Here is a 16,502-nt window from a genome sequence, read left to right as displayed (position 1 = left end):
CAGCCATTAAAAAAGATTTTCATAGCTCTGCATAGAGCCTGGGAAAATGTCCATTGCACCTGTCAACCCAACACTGCCCCACACTCACAGGCACACACAGCAACATGCAGCTACCTACAGGCAGAAATTCATGCACGTTTGGCAGTAAAGTCTAAAACATGTATCACTTTTCAATACTGGCCCTGAAAATGAAAGAGGTATTCCACTTTTGACAAACGTATTTGAATTGTTTTTATAATAAACACATTTGGAAGGAAAAGAATATGCTATTTGGTGAGCTTTAAGGCTAGCATTGAAGGTGTGTGTGCATACACATTGGACATAAACTCTGGTTCCACTGTAAATTTTTATAATACTTCCAGGAAAGGATTTTGTAACTTGCTCAAGAATGTTTATATATTTTGACCTCATAATCCATTTCAAGGAGTCTCCTTTAAGTAAATCACTCCAAATTAGAAGAAGATTCACTTAAAGAGTGTTTGACAGTATTATTTATCAAAGCAAAAAATGGAAAGAATTTATATATGTAACCTAAGTGAACTAGTCAATGACAGTACATCTACACCAATAAAAACTCATGATGAGTTCATAATAACATGTACCCATGATGATGTTGCAATGTTAAGGTAGTAAAAATTATATATGTAGTATGATCATAGCTATATAAATATACAGATACAAGATTCAGGATGGAAATATGTCAAAATATTAATAATGCCTATGTTTCTGCGTAAAAGTTTAGTTATATTTTTATTGTTATTAATTTTTCCTGTACTTTTTTCTATAATGATCAGATTCAGTTCTACAATTTTAAAAGTCATTTTTAAAAATATTAGTATAGGGCTTCCCTGGTGGCGCAGCGGTTGAGAGTCCGCCTGCCGATGCAGGGGACACGGGTTCGTGTCCCGGTCTGGGAGGATCCCACATGCCGCGGAGCGGCTGGGCCCGTGAGCCATGGCCGCTGGGCCTGCGCGTCCAGAGCCTGTGCTCCACAACGGGAGAGGCCACAGCAGTGAGAAGCCCGCGTACCGCAAAAAAAAAAAAACAAAAAATTAGTATAATCACCACCAATACATTGGGCATGTCAAATGAGATGGTGGCCAGAATACAAAATCAACGAATGAGGAAAATTGGAAAACGTTTACCCTTTGGGGAAATTGGTGATTCCAACCACCTGAACCCAAGAGGCAGTAGCCTTGACTCTGTCTGCAATGCGGCTTCCACTGAAGGAGTCGGGGCAAGTACAGCTCCTGTCCTAATTGTCATGGGTTATGAGAACCTTAAAGATGATCTCATAAACATATTTCCCTTTACGAAAGTTTAAGATGAGGAAACAAAGGAAGAGTCGTATTTGCTTTTGAATAGGTTGGTACTCTACTGGGCACAAAGTAAGTTGACGTGTTTCTGGGTTTTGGACCTTATGCAAATGATGTCATGTTGTATACATTCTTCTATACTTTGCTCAGTGTGGTACTGTGGAAAGGACATAATATTTTGTTTAGAGATTCAAGTATATGTAACCAAACTATCAAGCAAAGCAAGCAAAGGATAAGCACGAAGTCTGATGTGATGACTTCTGGGTTGGGGAAGGAGACCGAGGAGATGAGGTTGGGAGGAATATACAGGTGGCTTAAAAGATACAACACTATGTCCTTAGCTAGGCCCGGGATGCACAGTCATTTCCTTGTTATTTTGCTTTATATTTTACATATGACACTATACATTTTGTATCAATACCTCATAATAAAAATGGAAAACCTTTCTTTGTGTTAAAAGTTTAAGATTCTGTTAAAAAATGAAACCTCATCCAAAGAAGAAACTTTGCAACCTCGGAGGCTCTCTAGTGGCCAATTTGGGGAAGTACAGTTAATGTCCAATTCTTTTACATAATCCATTCAATTTCCTTCCCTTAAAAACACTAATTAACAGCAAGATGTGGTAGAATGGCATGCTCCCAAATTTACTCAAGTTAAATGGTATGTTCTACATCAAATTTTTAAAATGCTTCCAGACTGCTCTTTACTATCCTTGAAGAATGACCCAGAAGAATATATTTTATTCTTTAGCAAGAATGTTTCATAAAACATTCCAAAATTCAGATGTACATTGCAAAGGAGAAATAAAATTTTCTGCCAGTAGGATATTTTCAGTTGGGTTTATCCTCATATTCTTTCTTGAAAACTTTTAAGAATTGCCACGTTTAATAGCAATAATTTCCTTGCAGAAATTATGGAAGAATCATAACCAACGAACCCTTCCTCAGGACTCAGCTAAAACATCACAGCCTTCAAGTCTCGTGGGTGAAAGTGACCTCTCTGTACAACTGAGATCAAAAGCACTAAGCTCACTGCTCAGGAGACTCACTCCATGCTGCTCTATATTATCATTGTTGGTGAGCAGAGCTCACCGGCCCCGCAGGTTTGCAAGCTACGTGAGGGCTAAGTCTTTGTCACAGTACATGGAATATGTTATGTATTCTCTCCTCTTTTTTCTTTCTTTTTTGTTTTTGGTTGAAATAGATCAACTCATGTAATTCTTCAATGCAATAAGTTACAGAAATATATTTTAAAACAAAAGTTAGTTTTGAAACATATTTTACTTTGGCCAACTAGTCAAAAGAATTAGAGTCAGAATATATAACACAGGAAAATTCAAAATTATTATAGGGTGTAGAATAGGTCTGAAGGACAGCCAATGTGAAATTTAGCTATTTCGTCTCATAGACACAACTGATGTTTAAAAAAAAATAGAAAGCAGCTAACATTTAAAATACTGTCGTGATTCACACCATAGGCTTGCAGGACACCTCCTGCAAGGTTTTCAGTCACCACAGAAACTGATGGGGTAACAGCCATGAAGTGTAGCAGCTCAGTGGCGTAATGAAGAAGATGTGGTACGTATATACCAGGGAATATTACTCAACCATAAAAAGGAATGAAATAATGCCCTTTGCAGCAACGTGGATGGACCTAGAGATTATCATACTAAGTGAAGTAAGTCAGACAGACAAAGACATATCATATGATATCACTTATATGTGGAATCCAGAAAAAGGGTAGAAATGAACTTATTTACAAAACAGAAATAGACCCACAGACATAGAAAACAAACTTATGGTTACCAGGGGGTAAGGGGGGGAGGGATAAATTGGGAGATTGGGATTGACATATACACACTACTATGTATAAAATAGATAACTAATAAGAACCTGCTGTATAGCACAGGGAACTCTATTCAATACTCTGTAATGACCTATATGGGAAAAGAATCTAAAAAAGAGTAGATATATGTGTATGTATAACTGATTCACTTTGCTGTACACCTGAAACTAACAACATTGCAAATCAATTATACTCCAGTAAAAATTAAAAAAAAAAAGACACAGAATGTCAGCTTCCTGTAGTGTATCCTGTGAATCCTAGGGAATTAATTTCTGAGGCTCAGTAGTTCCACTGGTGAAAGTGAATATATACATACTTTTTGTATATATTATATATATAATATATTCATAAAACAGCATGTAAAGATATATTGCATATATATGTAGGCACCCAGGTTAGTCAGTGCTCAAAACTATAATCTCCTTTGTGAGAAACTACAGTCCTTTCAGGTATCTTTCTTTCAGGTATCTTTCAGGTATCTTTCAGGTATCTTTCAGGTATCTTTCCTCTTAAGCTGTGAGCAGCACCAGGCTGTTTTTTTTGTTTTTTGTTTTTAATTTTATTGAAGTCAAGTTGATTTACAATGTTGTGTTAATTTCTGCTGTACAGCAAAGTGACTCAGTTATACACATATACATTCTTTTTCAGATTCTTTTCCATTATGGTTTATCCTGGGAGATTGAATATAGCTCCCTGTGCTGTACAGTAGGACCTTGTTGTTTATCCAGGGCCGTTTTTTAATTGCTCCATTCATTACAAAGCCCATGACCATGTTTCCTCCTGAATAATAAAGTGAGGGGAATAATCATAAGTGGAACTCACCGACTTGAGCTCGTATAAAGAATTTCAGAGTTGCGAGGCTTGGCGAGAGATGTGATGTCTCCACGGGGGTCGTCAATGTCATCAGCATTTGTAGAATGCACGCAACCACTGTTAGGATGAAAAGAAGCATAGAAAAAAATAGATGAACATATCCTAACTTGCAAAGGAAATCTTGCCAAAATAGATCAAAATTCAAAATGCAAAAAATTAACCACGGTGATGGAACAATTTGCCTTAAAAAAAATAAAGTAAGGAGACTTTCTCTCTTTTAGAGTGAGAGCAACAGCTGGTTTGTGTTTTTGAGCAAAGAAGCAGCTGCTTCTGCAGCCCTGAGCCAACTCCTCCCTGGAACTTGGAGGCAGCTGGGGCAAGGCAGAGATGGGTGTCACCATAGCTGAGGGGCCTCCTGTGGGGACAGAAACGGGGCAGGTGCCTGGGATTGTGGACAACTGGTGATGTGCCTTTGGGGCCTGCGAGGAGGTCCGATTAGTCCACGGCAGTGAGAGGGTGTCCCGCAGGCACTTCTGGGGCCACTGGTAGGAAGGTGAGTCAATTCTACTGTGGGGCAGGAGAGGCTGGAGTAATGAGTGGGGAGGGTAGAGATGAAAGGCCCTCTGTTTTCTTGGATTTACTTTGTTCCAAGGTACTGTGATCTGAGTGTTTATGTCCCCCCAAAATTCATACGTTGAATTCCTAACATCCAAAGGTGATCGTATCAGGAGGTGGGAGGTACTTGGGTCATTAGTGTTCTTATAAAAGGGACACCACGAGCTCCTTGCCCCTGAACCGTACGTGGACACAAGTCTGTGACCCCTTGGCCGTCCCTACCTTCCAGTCTCCAGAACTGTGGGAAATAAACGTCTGTTGTTTACAAGCTACCCAGTCTGTGCTATGTTGTGACAGCAGCCCAAGCTGACTAAAACACAAGTTTTTTCTCCAATATAAAGCAGAGAAGACCCCAAAGGGTGGTGACGCACATCTGTGCCACCCACGGAGAGCCAAATTTAAATAGAAAAGCAAGAGATCGCATTTCCTGCCCTTAGCTTTGGTGAGCACATTGTAGCTTCCACATCAAGTGTAAAAGTCTTTCTTGTTGACAACACCCAATATTAGTAGCATCCAAGGTATTTTATTTCATAAAATAACCAATTTGGGAAAACCAAAGATACTGCTCCCCATTTCTTTCTCTTATTAAAATCTTTAACGCATTTTTGATGAAGTTCCTGACAGGCATCATGCTAGGAAAACATTAGAAATCTGTTAGAAAGCGTAAGCTGTTTCAAAAAGTGAATTACAAACATGAGTGAGCTGAAAGCAACTACAATTTAGATGTAAATCTAGTAATTTTTAAAACATTAAGAAACATTACTTACGTGTAGAGAGGAATGTATTTGCTTCTGGAACTTGGACTCACACTTGGAAAAAGAGAAAACATGGGCAACTGAGTTATCGACATTGATAAACATCACATGATACTCTTTTTTAATAAGAGTATTTCTCTTATTAAAAAAAGTCTTCAGAGATGTCCCATAGAAATGGGCTTCCAAAAGTTGGTAATTTTAAGCAGAAAAGATTTAAAGATGTAGTTTTTAAGTGATGAAAATCAAGCACAGAACAAATTTGACTCCAAACAGACAAGGACACGTAAGTCCTTGTTGACTCTTATGATTCAGCTCCAAAGCCTCTTCTCCTGGGTTTTTCTTTGCTGTTTTTGTCCTCAATGGTTAGACACGTCATATTTGGCAAAGCTGATCTTTCATTTTCTTAGACACACAGAAGGTCCACATTTGACTGGCTCTTACTGACCATTTAGTGTAACTCTCCATGGTGGAGAGGAAGTGACTGTGGCCCAAAGGAGTTCAGTGATGTACACAAGATTGCAGTTATTTAGGGAGCTTAGAGGAGCTTGGGTTTATTGTGTACTTTCCCTGCTCCAACCCTAGAATCAGCCATTTTTCCAAGGATCTCACAATGTCTTTTATTGGAGAGTGGCATTTTAAACCAACATTTTGGAGCTAGACATGCTTCTGGCTGCTTGTATGTCCCTGCTTCTAGGCCCTCCCAGCGGACAGAGCTAGGAATATCTGGGTGTATTTGAACCCGTGTGTATCCATATATCTACATATATTTCTGTATTTACTTTCTGCATATGTATATATATACATATATATATATATATATATATATATGTATATATATATATATATAAATAAAGGGATACCTCAGAGATATTATGGGTTCGGTTCCAGATCACGGCAATAAAAGTGAATACCACAGTAAAGCGAGTAACACAAATTTTTTGATTTCCCAGTGCATATAAAAATTATGTTTATACTAAACTGTAGTCTATTAAGTGTACAATGGCATTATGTCTAAAAATGTCCATACCTTAATTTAAAAATACTTTACTGCTAAAAAATGCTAACCATAATCTGTCTTCAGCAAGGTGAAATCTTGTTGCACTAGTAACATTAAAGATCACTGATCACAGACCACCATTACAAATATAATAATGAAAAAGTTTGAAATATTGTGAGAATTACCAAAATGTGACACAGAGATGCAAAGTGAGCAAATGCTGTTGGAAAAATGGCCCCTATAAACTTGCTCGAGGCAGGGTTGCCACAAACCTTCCATTTGTAAAAAACACAGAATCTGTGAAGCACAACAAAACGAAGTGTGCCTGTAAACATGAGTTCGTGGGTGTCCCCAAGTCTAATCAGCACCACAGGGCTTATTCTCAGCCTTTTCTCCCTTATTTACGGTTTCCTTCTCTGACAGTGTGAGACGTGCCTGTCACCATCTACCAAAGATTTACTTTTTGTCACATGTAACAAAATGTGACAAAAAGGCACAAGTCACACTACATGTTCTTACATGGAGTATACATGTAAGAAGTTTAGAATTGCCAACCTGTTTCTTGGTGAGAAACACATTTACCAAGTAGAGTACGATAGTACTTACATACAGTTCTTTTTGTCATTAGCCTTACAGTTCTGTGTCAAAATTCTGTTTCCAAGTTTATGAAGGTCCAAATTTAGGATCACTCCTGTTTTCCCCCATCCACTTAAATGTAGTTATGTCATTTGTTTGTAATACAGATTCACTTGTTACCTTCTGAATTCCATCCTGGATTTTCCCACCATCCTGGTATACATTTCTCTCTTTATTTTTTACTTTGCATTCAATACAGTTTGTTCTCCATGGTGTACATACAGTTCTATGGGTTTGAGAAATACAGTCATGTGGCCAGCACCACAGAACCATATAGAACTGTTCCATCACCCTAATGTTTGTTTACAGGCTCTTTGTCTTCAACTCTGTCCCCCTCCCCCAAATCCTGGTAGCCACTGATCTACTCCCACCCTTGTAGTTTTGCCTTTTCTAGAATGTCATATAAAAGGAATCATGCAATATGAGATCTTTTGGATCTGGCTGCATTCATTGAGCAAAATGCTTTCTAGATTCATCCATATTGTCGTGTGTTGCATTTGTTCTTTTTCATCGCTAAACAGTATTCATTGTGTAGCTCTACTCTAGTATCTTTATCCAATACATGTTTTTTCCATTCCCTTGTTGGAAGCAATCTTGGTTGTTTCTAGGTTTTGAAGATTATGATTAGAGCTGTTATGAGCATTCACATATAGGTTTTTCTTGCTAACGGGAGCAGCATTTACTAGAGGAAGGCTCCAAGATAAGTGGATCCCTCAGGAGTTCTGAGATGTGGCAGAACTGACTAGGACTTACAGCTTTTAGTTCAGTAGGTGATTCATCATAAAATAATAAATGCAATGGATGCATAGAAACTGGGTGAGCTATTTGCTATTTTACCACATGACATATAAATAGAAAGATGCTAATAAAGGTTTTCTTTTCTTTCTTTTTTTTTGGCTGTGACACGTGGCTTGTGGAATCTTAGTTCCTCAACCAGAGATTGAACCTGGGCCCATGGCAGTGAAAGGGCCTAACCTAACCACCATGGCAGTGGTTAGGTCGAGTCCTAAACACTGGAGTGCCAGGAAATTCTCACTAATAAAGTTTTTTTATTAGCACTCACATAATATGAAGAGTTAGCACCAGCAATTTACATCTTTATTCTTTTAAAAGATATTTGAATGGGATTATCAACTATTTCAGCTTGCTGTGTTTATAAAGAACTTATATTTTGAATGTTTTAATCTTTGATTTAAATTATTACCATTCAATTTATACATTGGAATCTATTATTTTTATTGGGGTGTTTTATACCTTTGGTTAAACCATCTTTTAAATAATCTTTATCAAAACTTTAAATGCTGTTTTTAGAATATGGCTCAATAAAATCAGTTTGCTGACACAACTCAATATTTTTCTCAATACTGTCATTACTTGCAATTCCAGATTCAGCATTTAAACTTGATTATGATTTTGCATATTTCCACTTCACTACACTTTTTTATTCTAAATATTTAAAAAAAATCCTTCTTTTTTTAACATCTTTATTGGAGTATAATTGCTTTACAATGTCGTGTTAGTTTCTGCTGTATAACAAAGTGAATCAGCTATATGTATACATATATCCCCATATCCCCTCCCTCTTGCATCTCCCTCCCTCCCACCCTCCCTATCCCACCCCTCTAGGTGGTCACAAAGCACCGAGCTGATCTCCCTGTGCTCCCAGCTGCTTCCCACTAGCTCTCTATTTTACATTTGGTAGTGTATATATGTCAGTGCTACTGTCTCACTTCGTCCCAGCATACCCTTCCCCCTCCCCATGTCCTCAAGTCCATTCTCTACATCTGCTGCCCCTAGGTTCCTTAGAACCTTTTTATTTTTTTAAGATTCCATATATATGTGTTAGCATACGGTATTTGTTTTTCTGTTTCTGACTTACTTCACTCTGTATGAGAGATTCTAGGTCCATCCACCTCACAACTAATAACTCAATTTCGTTTCTTTTTATGGCTGAGTAATATTCCATTGTATATATGTGCCACATCTTCTTTATCCATTCAACTGTCGATGGACACTTAGGTTGCTTCCATGTCCTGGCTATTGTAAATAGTGCTGCAATGAACATTGTGGTACAGGTCTCTTTTTGAATTATGGTTTTCTCAGGGTATATGCTCAGTAGTGGGATTGCTGGGTAGTATGGTAGTTGTACTTTTAGTTTTTTAAGGAATCTCCATACTGTTCTCCAGAGTGGCTGTGTCAATTTACATTCCCACGAACAGTGCAAGAGGGTTCCCTTTACTCCACACCCTCTCCAGCATTTATTGTTTGCAGATTTTTTGATGATGGCCATTCTGACGGGTGTGAGGTGATACCTCATTGTAGTTTTGATTTGCATTTCTCTAATGATTAGTGATGTTGAGCATCCTTTCATGTGTTTGTTGGCAATCTGTATGTCTCCTTTGTAGAAATGTCTATTGAGGTCTTCTGCCCATTTTTGGATTGGGTTCTTTGTTTTTTTGTTATTGAGCTGCATGAGCTGCTTGTATATTTTGGAGATTAATCCTTTGTCAATTGCTTCATTTGCAAATATTTTCTCCCATTCTGAGGGTTGTCATTTCGTCTTGTTTATGGTTTCTTTTGCTGTGCAAAAGCTTTTAAGTTTCACTAGGTCCCATTGGTTTGTTTCAATTTCCATACTCCAGGAGGTAAGTCAAAAAGGATCTTGCTGTGATTTATGTCATAGAGTGTTCTGCCTATGTTTTCTTCTAAGAGTTTTATAGTGTCTGGCCTTACATTAAGGTCATTAATCCATTTTGAGTTCATTTTTGTTTATGGTGTTAGGGAGTGTTCTGATTTCATTCTTTTACATGTAGCTGTCCAGTATTGTAATTTCATTCTTTTACATGTAGCTGTCCAGTTTTCCCAGCACCACTTATTGAAGAGGGTGTCTTCCCTCCACTGTATATTCTTGCCTCCTTTATCAAAGATAAGGTGATCATATGTGCGTGGGTTTATCTCTGGGCTTTCTATCCTGTTCCATTGATCTATATTTCTGTTTTTGTGCCAGTAGCATACTGTCTTGATTACTGTAGCTTTGTAGTATAGTCTGAAGTCAGGGAGCCTGATTCCTCCAGCTTGTTTTTCTTTCTGAAGATTGTTTTGGCTATTCAGAGTCTTTTGTGTTTCCATACAAATTGTGAACTTTTTTGTTCTAGTTCTGTGACAAATGCCATTGGTAGTTTGATAAGGATTGCATTGAATCTGTAGATTGTTTTGGGTAGTATAGTCATTTTCACAATGTTGATTCTTCTAATCCAAGAACATGCTATATCTTTCCATCTGTTTGTATCATCCTTAATTTCTTTCTTTAGTGTCTCATAGTTTTCTGCATAGAGGTCTTTTTTCTCCTTAAGCAGGTTTTTTCCTAGGTATTTTATTCTTTTTGTTGCAGTGGTAAATGGGAGTGTTTCCTAATTTCTCTTTCAGATTTTTCATCATTAGTATATAGGAATGCCAGAGATTTCTGTGCATTAATTTTGTATCCTACAACTTTACCAAATTCATTGATTAGCTCTAGTAGTTTTCTGGTACCATCTTTAGGATTCTGTATGTATAGTAACATGTTATCTGCAAACAGTGACAGTTTTCTTCTCCTTTTCCATCTTGGATTCCTTTTATTTATTTTTATTCTCTGATTGCTGTGGCTAAAACTTCCAAAAACTAAGTTGAATAATAGAGGTGAGAATGGACAGCCTTGCCTTGTTCCTGATCTTAGTGGAAATGGTTTCAGTTGTTCACCATTGAGAGCAATGTTGGCTGTGGGTTTGTCATATATGGCCTTTATTATGTTGAGGTAAGTTCCCTCTATGCCTACTTTCTGGAGGGTTTTATCATTAATGGGTGTTGAATTTTTTCTTGTGGTACGTGGGCCTCTCACTGCTGTGGCCTCTCCCGTTGCGGAGCACAGGCTCCGGACGTGCAGGCTCAGTGGCCATGGCTCACAGGCCTAGCCGCTCCGCAGCATGTGGGATCTTCCCAGACCGGGGCACGAACCCGTGTCCCCTGAATCAGCAGGCAGACTCTCAACCACTGAGCCACCAGGGAAACCCGGGTGCTGAATTTTGTCAAAAGCTTTTTCTGCATCTGTTGAGATGATCATATGGTTTTTCTCCTTCAATTTGTTAATATGGTGTATCATGTTGATTGATTTGGGTATATTGAAGAATCCTTGCATTCCTGGGATAAACTCCACTTGATCATGGTGTATGATCCTTTTAATGTGCTGTTTGATTGTGTTTGCTAGTATTTTGTTGAGGACTTTTGCATTTATTTTCATCAGTATTACTGGCCTGTAGTTTTCTTTCTTTGTGACATCTTTTTCTAGTTTTGGTATCAGGGTGATGGTGGCCTCGTAGAATGAGCTTGGGAGTGTTCCTCCCTCTGCTATATTTGGGAATAGTTTGAGAAGGATAGGTGTTAGCTCTTCTCTAAATGTTTGATAGAATTCGCCTGTGAAGTCATCTGGTCTTGGGCTTTTGTTTGTTGGAAGATTTTAAATTAGAGCCTCAATTACAGTGCTTGCGATTGTTCAGTTCATATTTTGTATTTCTTCCTGGTTCAGTCTTGGAAGGTTGTGTTTTTCTAAGAATTTGTCCATTTCTTCCAGGTTGTCCATTTTATTGGCATAGAGTTGCTTGTAGTAATCTCTCATGATCCCTGTACTTCTGCAGTGTCAGCTGTTACTTCTCTTTTTTCATTTCTAATTCTATTGATTTGAGTCTTCTCCCTTTTTTCTTGATAAGTCTGGCTAATGGTTTATCAATTTTGTTTATCTTCTCAAAGAACCACTTTTAGTTTTATTGATCTTTATTATTGTTCCCTTCATTTGTTTTTCATATCTTTCTGATCTGAACTTTATGATTTCTTTCCTACTGCTAACTTTGGTTTTTTTTTTTCTTTCTTTCTCTAATTGCTTTAGGTGTAAGGTTAGGTTGTTTATTTGAGATGTTTCTTGTTTCTTGAAGGAGGATTGTATTGCTATAAATTTCCCTCTTAGTGCTGCTTTTGCTGCATCCCATAGGTTTTGGGTTGCTGTGTTCTGATTGTCAGTTGTTTCTAGGTATTCTTTTATTTCCTCTTTGATGTCCTCAGTGATCTCTTGGTTATTTAGTACTGTATTGTTTAGCTCCCCATGTGTTTGTACTTTTTACAGTTTTTTTTTCCTGTAATTGATATCTAGTCTCATAGTGTTGTGGTAAGAAAAGGTACTTGATAAATTTTCATTTTCTTAAATTTACCAAGGCTTGATTTGTGACACAAGATATGATCTATCCTTCAGAATGTTCCATGAACATTTGAGAAGAAAGTGTATTCTGTTGATTTTGGATGGAATGTCCTATAAATATCAATTAAGTCCATCTTGTTTAATGTGTCATTTAAAGCTTGTGTTTCCTTATTTATTTTCATTTTGGATGATCTGTCCACTGGTGCAAGTAGGGTTTTAAAGTCCCCTACTATTGTTGTGTTACTGTTGATTTCTCCTTTTACAGCTGTTAGCATTTGGCTTATGTATTGAGGTTCTCCTATGTTGGGTGCATAAATATTTACAATTGTTATATCTTCTTGGATTGATCACTTGATCATTATGTAGTGTACTTCTTTGTCTCTTGTAATAGTCTTTATTTTAAAGTCTATTAAATTGACAAAAATATTTGTCTATTTATATTTATATCAGACTGATATAAGTATTGCTGATATAAGTATTGCTTTGTCTGATATAAGTATTGCTACTCCAGATTTCTTTTGATTTCCATGTGCATGGAATATCTTTTTCCATCCCCTCACTTTCGGTCTGTACATTTCCCTAGGTCTGAAGTGGGTCTCTTGTAGACAGCATATATATGGGTCTTGTTTTTGTATCCATTCAGCCAGTCTGTGTCTTTTATTTGGAGCACTTAATCCATTTACATTTAAGATAATTATCAATATGTATGTTTCTTTTACCATTTTTTTGATTGTTTTGGGTTTGTTTTTGTAGGTCTTTTCCTTCTCTTGTGTTTCCTGCCTAGAGAAGTTCCCTTAGCATCTGTTGTAAATCTGGTTTGGTGGTGCTGAATTCTCTTTACTGTAAAGAGAATTGTCTTTAAAGGTTTTAATTTCTCTGTCAAATCTGAATGAGATCCTTGCTGGGTAGAGTAATCTTGGTTGTAGGTTTTCCCCTTTCATCACTTTAAATATGTCCTGCCACTCCCTTCTGGCTTGCAGAGTTTCTGCTGAAAGATCAGCTGTTAACCTTATGGTGATTCCCTTGTATGTTATGTGCTGTTTTTCCCTTGCTGCTTTTAATATTTTTTCTGAGTGTTTAATTTTTGATAGTTTGATTAATATGTGTTTTGTCATGTTTCTCTTTGGATTTATCTTGTATGGGACTCTCTGTGCTTACTGGACTTGATAGCTTATTTCCTTTCCCATATTAGGGAAGCTTTCAACTACAATTCCTTCAAATATTTTCTGTGTCTTTCTTTTTCTATTGTTCTTATGGGACCCTATAATTGGAATGTTGGTGTGTTTAATGTTGTCCCAGAGGTCTCTGAGACTGTCTTCAATGATTTTCATTCTTTTTTCTTTATTCTTCTCTGAGGTAGTTATTTCCACCATTTTATCTTCCAGGTCACTTATCGGTTCTTCTGTCTCAGTTATTCTGCTATTGATTCCTTCTAGAAAATTTTAAATTTCATTTTTTTGTGTTTTTCGTAATTATTTGTTTGCTCTTTGGTTCTTCTAGGTCCTTGTTAAATGTTTCTTGTATTTTCTCCATTCTATTTCCAGGATTTTGGAATATCTTTACTATCATCACTCTGAATTCTTTTTCAGGTAGACTGCCTATTTCCTCTTCATTTGTTTGGTCTTGTGGGTTTTTACTTTGCTCCTTTATCTGCTGTGTATTTCTCTGTCTTCTCATTTTGCTTAACTTACTGTGGTTGGGGTCTCCTTTTTGCAGGCTTCAGGTTCATAGTTCCCATTGTTTTTGATGTCCACCCCCAGTGGGTGTGGTTGGTTCAGTGGGCTGTGTAGGCTTCCTGGTGGAGGGGACTGGTGCCTGTGCTCTGGTATATGTGGCTGGATCTTGTCTTTCTGGTGGGAAGAACTGTGTCCAGTAGTGTGTTTTGGGGTGTCTGTGAATTTATTATGGTTTTAGGCACCCTCTATGCTAATGGATGGGGTTGTGTTCCTATATTGTTACTTGTTTGGCATGGGGTATCCAACACTGGAGCTTGCTGGTGATTGAGTGGAGCTGTTCTTAGCATTGAGATGGAGATCTCTGTGAGAGCTCTCACTGATTGATATTACATGGGGCTGGGAGGTCTCTGGTGGTCCAATGCCCTGAACTCGGCTCTCCCACCTCAGAGGCTCAGGCCTGATAGCCAGCCAGATCACCAAGACCCTGTCAGCCACGCAGCTCAGAAGAAAAGGGAGAAAAAAAAGAGAGAAAGAAAAAATAATAAAATAATTAAAATAAAATATTAAAAAATTATTTTAAAAATAATAAAAAATTTAAAAAGTAATTAAAAAAATGAAGAGAGCAACCAGATCAATAAACAAATCCACCAATGATAACAAGCGCTAAGAACTATACTGAGATAAACATAAAAGTCAGAAAGAAAAGAGTCACAGACAGCAAACCACAAGTCTACAGTTGCCCCCAAAGTCCACCACCTCAATTTTGGGATGATTCATTGTCTATTCAGGTATTCCACAGATGCAGCATACCTCAAGTTGATTGTGGAGATTTAATCAGCTGCTCCTGAGGCTTCTGGGAGATATTTCCCTTTCCCTTCTTTGTTCGCACAGCTCTTGGGGTTCAGCTTTGGATTTGGCCCCTCCTCCGCATGTAGGTTGCCCTCTGGCATCTTTTCTTTGCCCAGACAGAAGGGGGTTAAAGGAGCGGCTGATTAGGGGGCTCTGGCTCACTCAGGCCAGGGGGAGGGATGGGTACGTAATGCGGGGTGAGCCTGCGGTGGCAGAGGCCAGCGTGATGTTGCAATAGCCTGAGGCATGCCGTGTGTTCTTCGGGGGAAATTGTCCCTGGATTATGGGACCCTGGCAGTGGTGGGCTGCACAGGCTCCTGGGAGGGGAGATGTGGATAGTGACCTGTGCTTGCACACAGGCTTCTTGGTGGCTGTAGCAGCGATCTTAGCGTTTCATGCCCGTCTCTGGTGTCTGCAATGATAGCCGTGGTTCGTGCCTGTCTCTGGAGCTCATTTAGGTGGTGTTCTGAATCCCCTCTCCTCATGCACCCTGAAAAAATTGTCTCTTGACTCTTAGGCAGTTTCAGACTTTTCCCCAGACTTCCTCCTGGCTAGCTGTGGTGCACTAGCCCCCTTCAGGCTGTGTTCACGCAGCCAAACCCAGTCCTCTCCCCGGGGTCTGACTTCTGAAGCTCCAGCCTCAGCTCCCAGCCCCCACCAGCCCCGGCGGGTGGGCAGACAAGCCTCTCAGGCTGGTGAGTGCTGGTCGGCACCGATTTTCTGTGCGGGAATCTCTCCACTTTGCCGTCCGCACCCCTGTGGCTGCGCTCTCCTCCATAGCTCCAAAGCTTCACCCTGCTGCCCACCCTCTCTCTCCACCAGTGAAGGGGCTTCCTAGTGTGTGGAATCTTTTCCTCCTTCACAGCTCCCTCCCACTGGTGCGGTCCTGTCCCTATTCTTTTGTCTCTGTTTTTTCTTTTTTCTTTTGCCCTACCCAGGTACGTGGGGAGTTTCTTGCCTTTTGGGAGGTCTGAGGTCTTCTTCCAGCATTCAGTATGTGTTCTGTAGGAGCTGTTCCACATGTAGATGTATTTTTGATGTATTTGTGGGGAGGAAGTCTTAACTCCTCTGCCATCTTGAAGGTCCTCCAAAAAAATCCTTCTCTAAAGGGCAATTTATGCTGGTTTTATTGAAGTGCTACATACAATTGTTAAACATTTGGAAAATGTCACCTTTGATATTATTTTTCCATAACTTAAATTTATTAATAACATTAATTTTGCTGACTAAGGCCTAAAATCTCCCATACTTTGCTTTGCAATTAATGATGGATTAGGTAAATATAAAATTAAATGTACAAGATTAAAAACCCTCCCATTGAGGTGATGATCAAATTGACCATCATCAAACCAGAACATCATATGAAACTCCAGGGAACAAAAGATGGGAGTATCTCACTGTGGACGCATGCATTCTTCTTATGCATTATCTATCTGTCTCACACTATTCTTCATAACTGGCCACAGTATTTGTTGCAAAATACACATATCTGTTTAAAGTTCCATGTGATTCATTCTTATGTTTTCTATTCTATTTAATTTTCACAAAATGCTGGTTGTGACTCTCCACTAATGGGTTGCAGGCTACAAATCACTCATTAGTCTGCTCAGCAGTCTCCTCACTAAACTGGGACAGAACAACTGCAGAGTCATGCTGAGAAATGGGTTTATGGCTCAGATCATAAGTGAGAATTGACTTCAAATGTTTTAAAAAGATAAATCTGAAAAGCAAAACTTTAATTATTCTTAGGAAAAAAAGTAAATGAAGGATAATATC

At 38.5% G+C, this 16,502-nt stretch overlaps 1 protein-coding gene across 1 annotated transcript in view; it reads right to left on the bottom strand.

The window, feature by feature from the left end:
* LOC103078326 (uncharacterized protein C7orf72-like) overlaps positions 1-16,502 on the bottom strand; it is a 32,673-nt gene that overhangs the window by 11,098 nt on the left and 5,073 nt on the right. The window contains exons 4-5 of the mRNA XM_007448324.1: positions 5,357-5,398; positions 3,984-4,091 (exon numbers count right to left, since the gene is read on the bottom strand). Coding sequence (XP_007448386.1) covers positions 3,984-4,091; positions 5,357-5,398 — 150 coding nt within the window. The remainder of the gene's footprint in view (positions 1-3,983; positions 4,092-5,356; positions 5,399-16,502) is intronic.

Source organism: Lipotes vexillifer, unplaced genomic scaffold, assembly GCF_000442215.2.
Source record: "Lipotes vexillifer unplaced genomic scaffold, Lipotes_vexillifer_v1.1 scaffold1258, whole genome shotgun sequence".
Taxonomy (NCBI): domain Eukaryota; kingdom Metazoa; phylum Chordata; class Mammalia; order Artiodactyla; family Lipotidae; genus Lipotes; species Lipotes vexillifer.
This window is presented reverse-complemented; position numbering and strand designations above follow the sequence as displayed.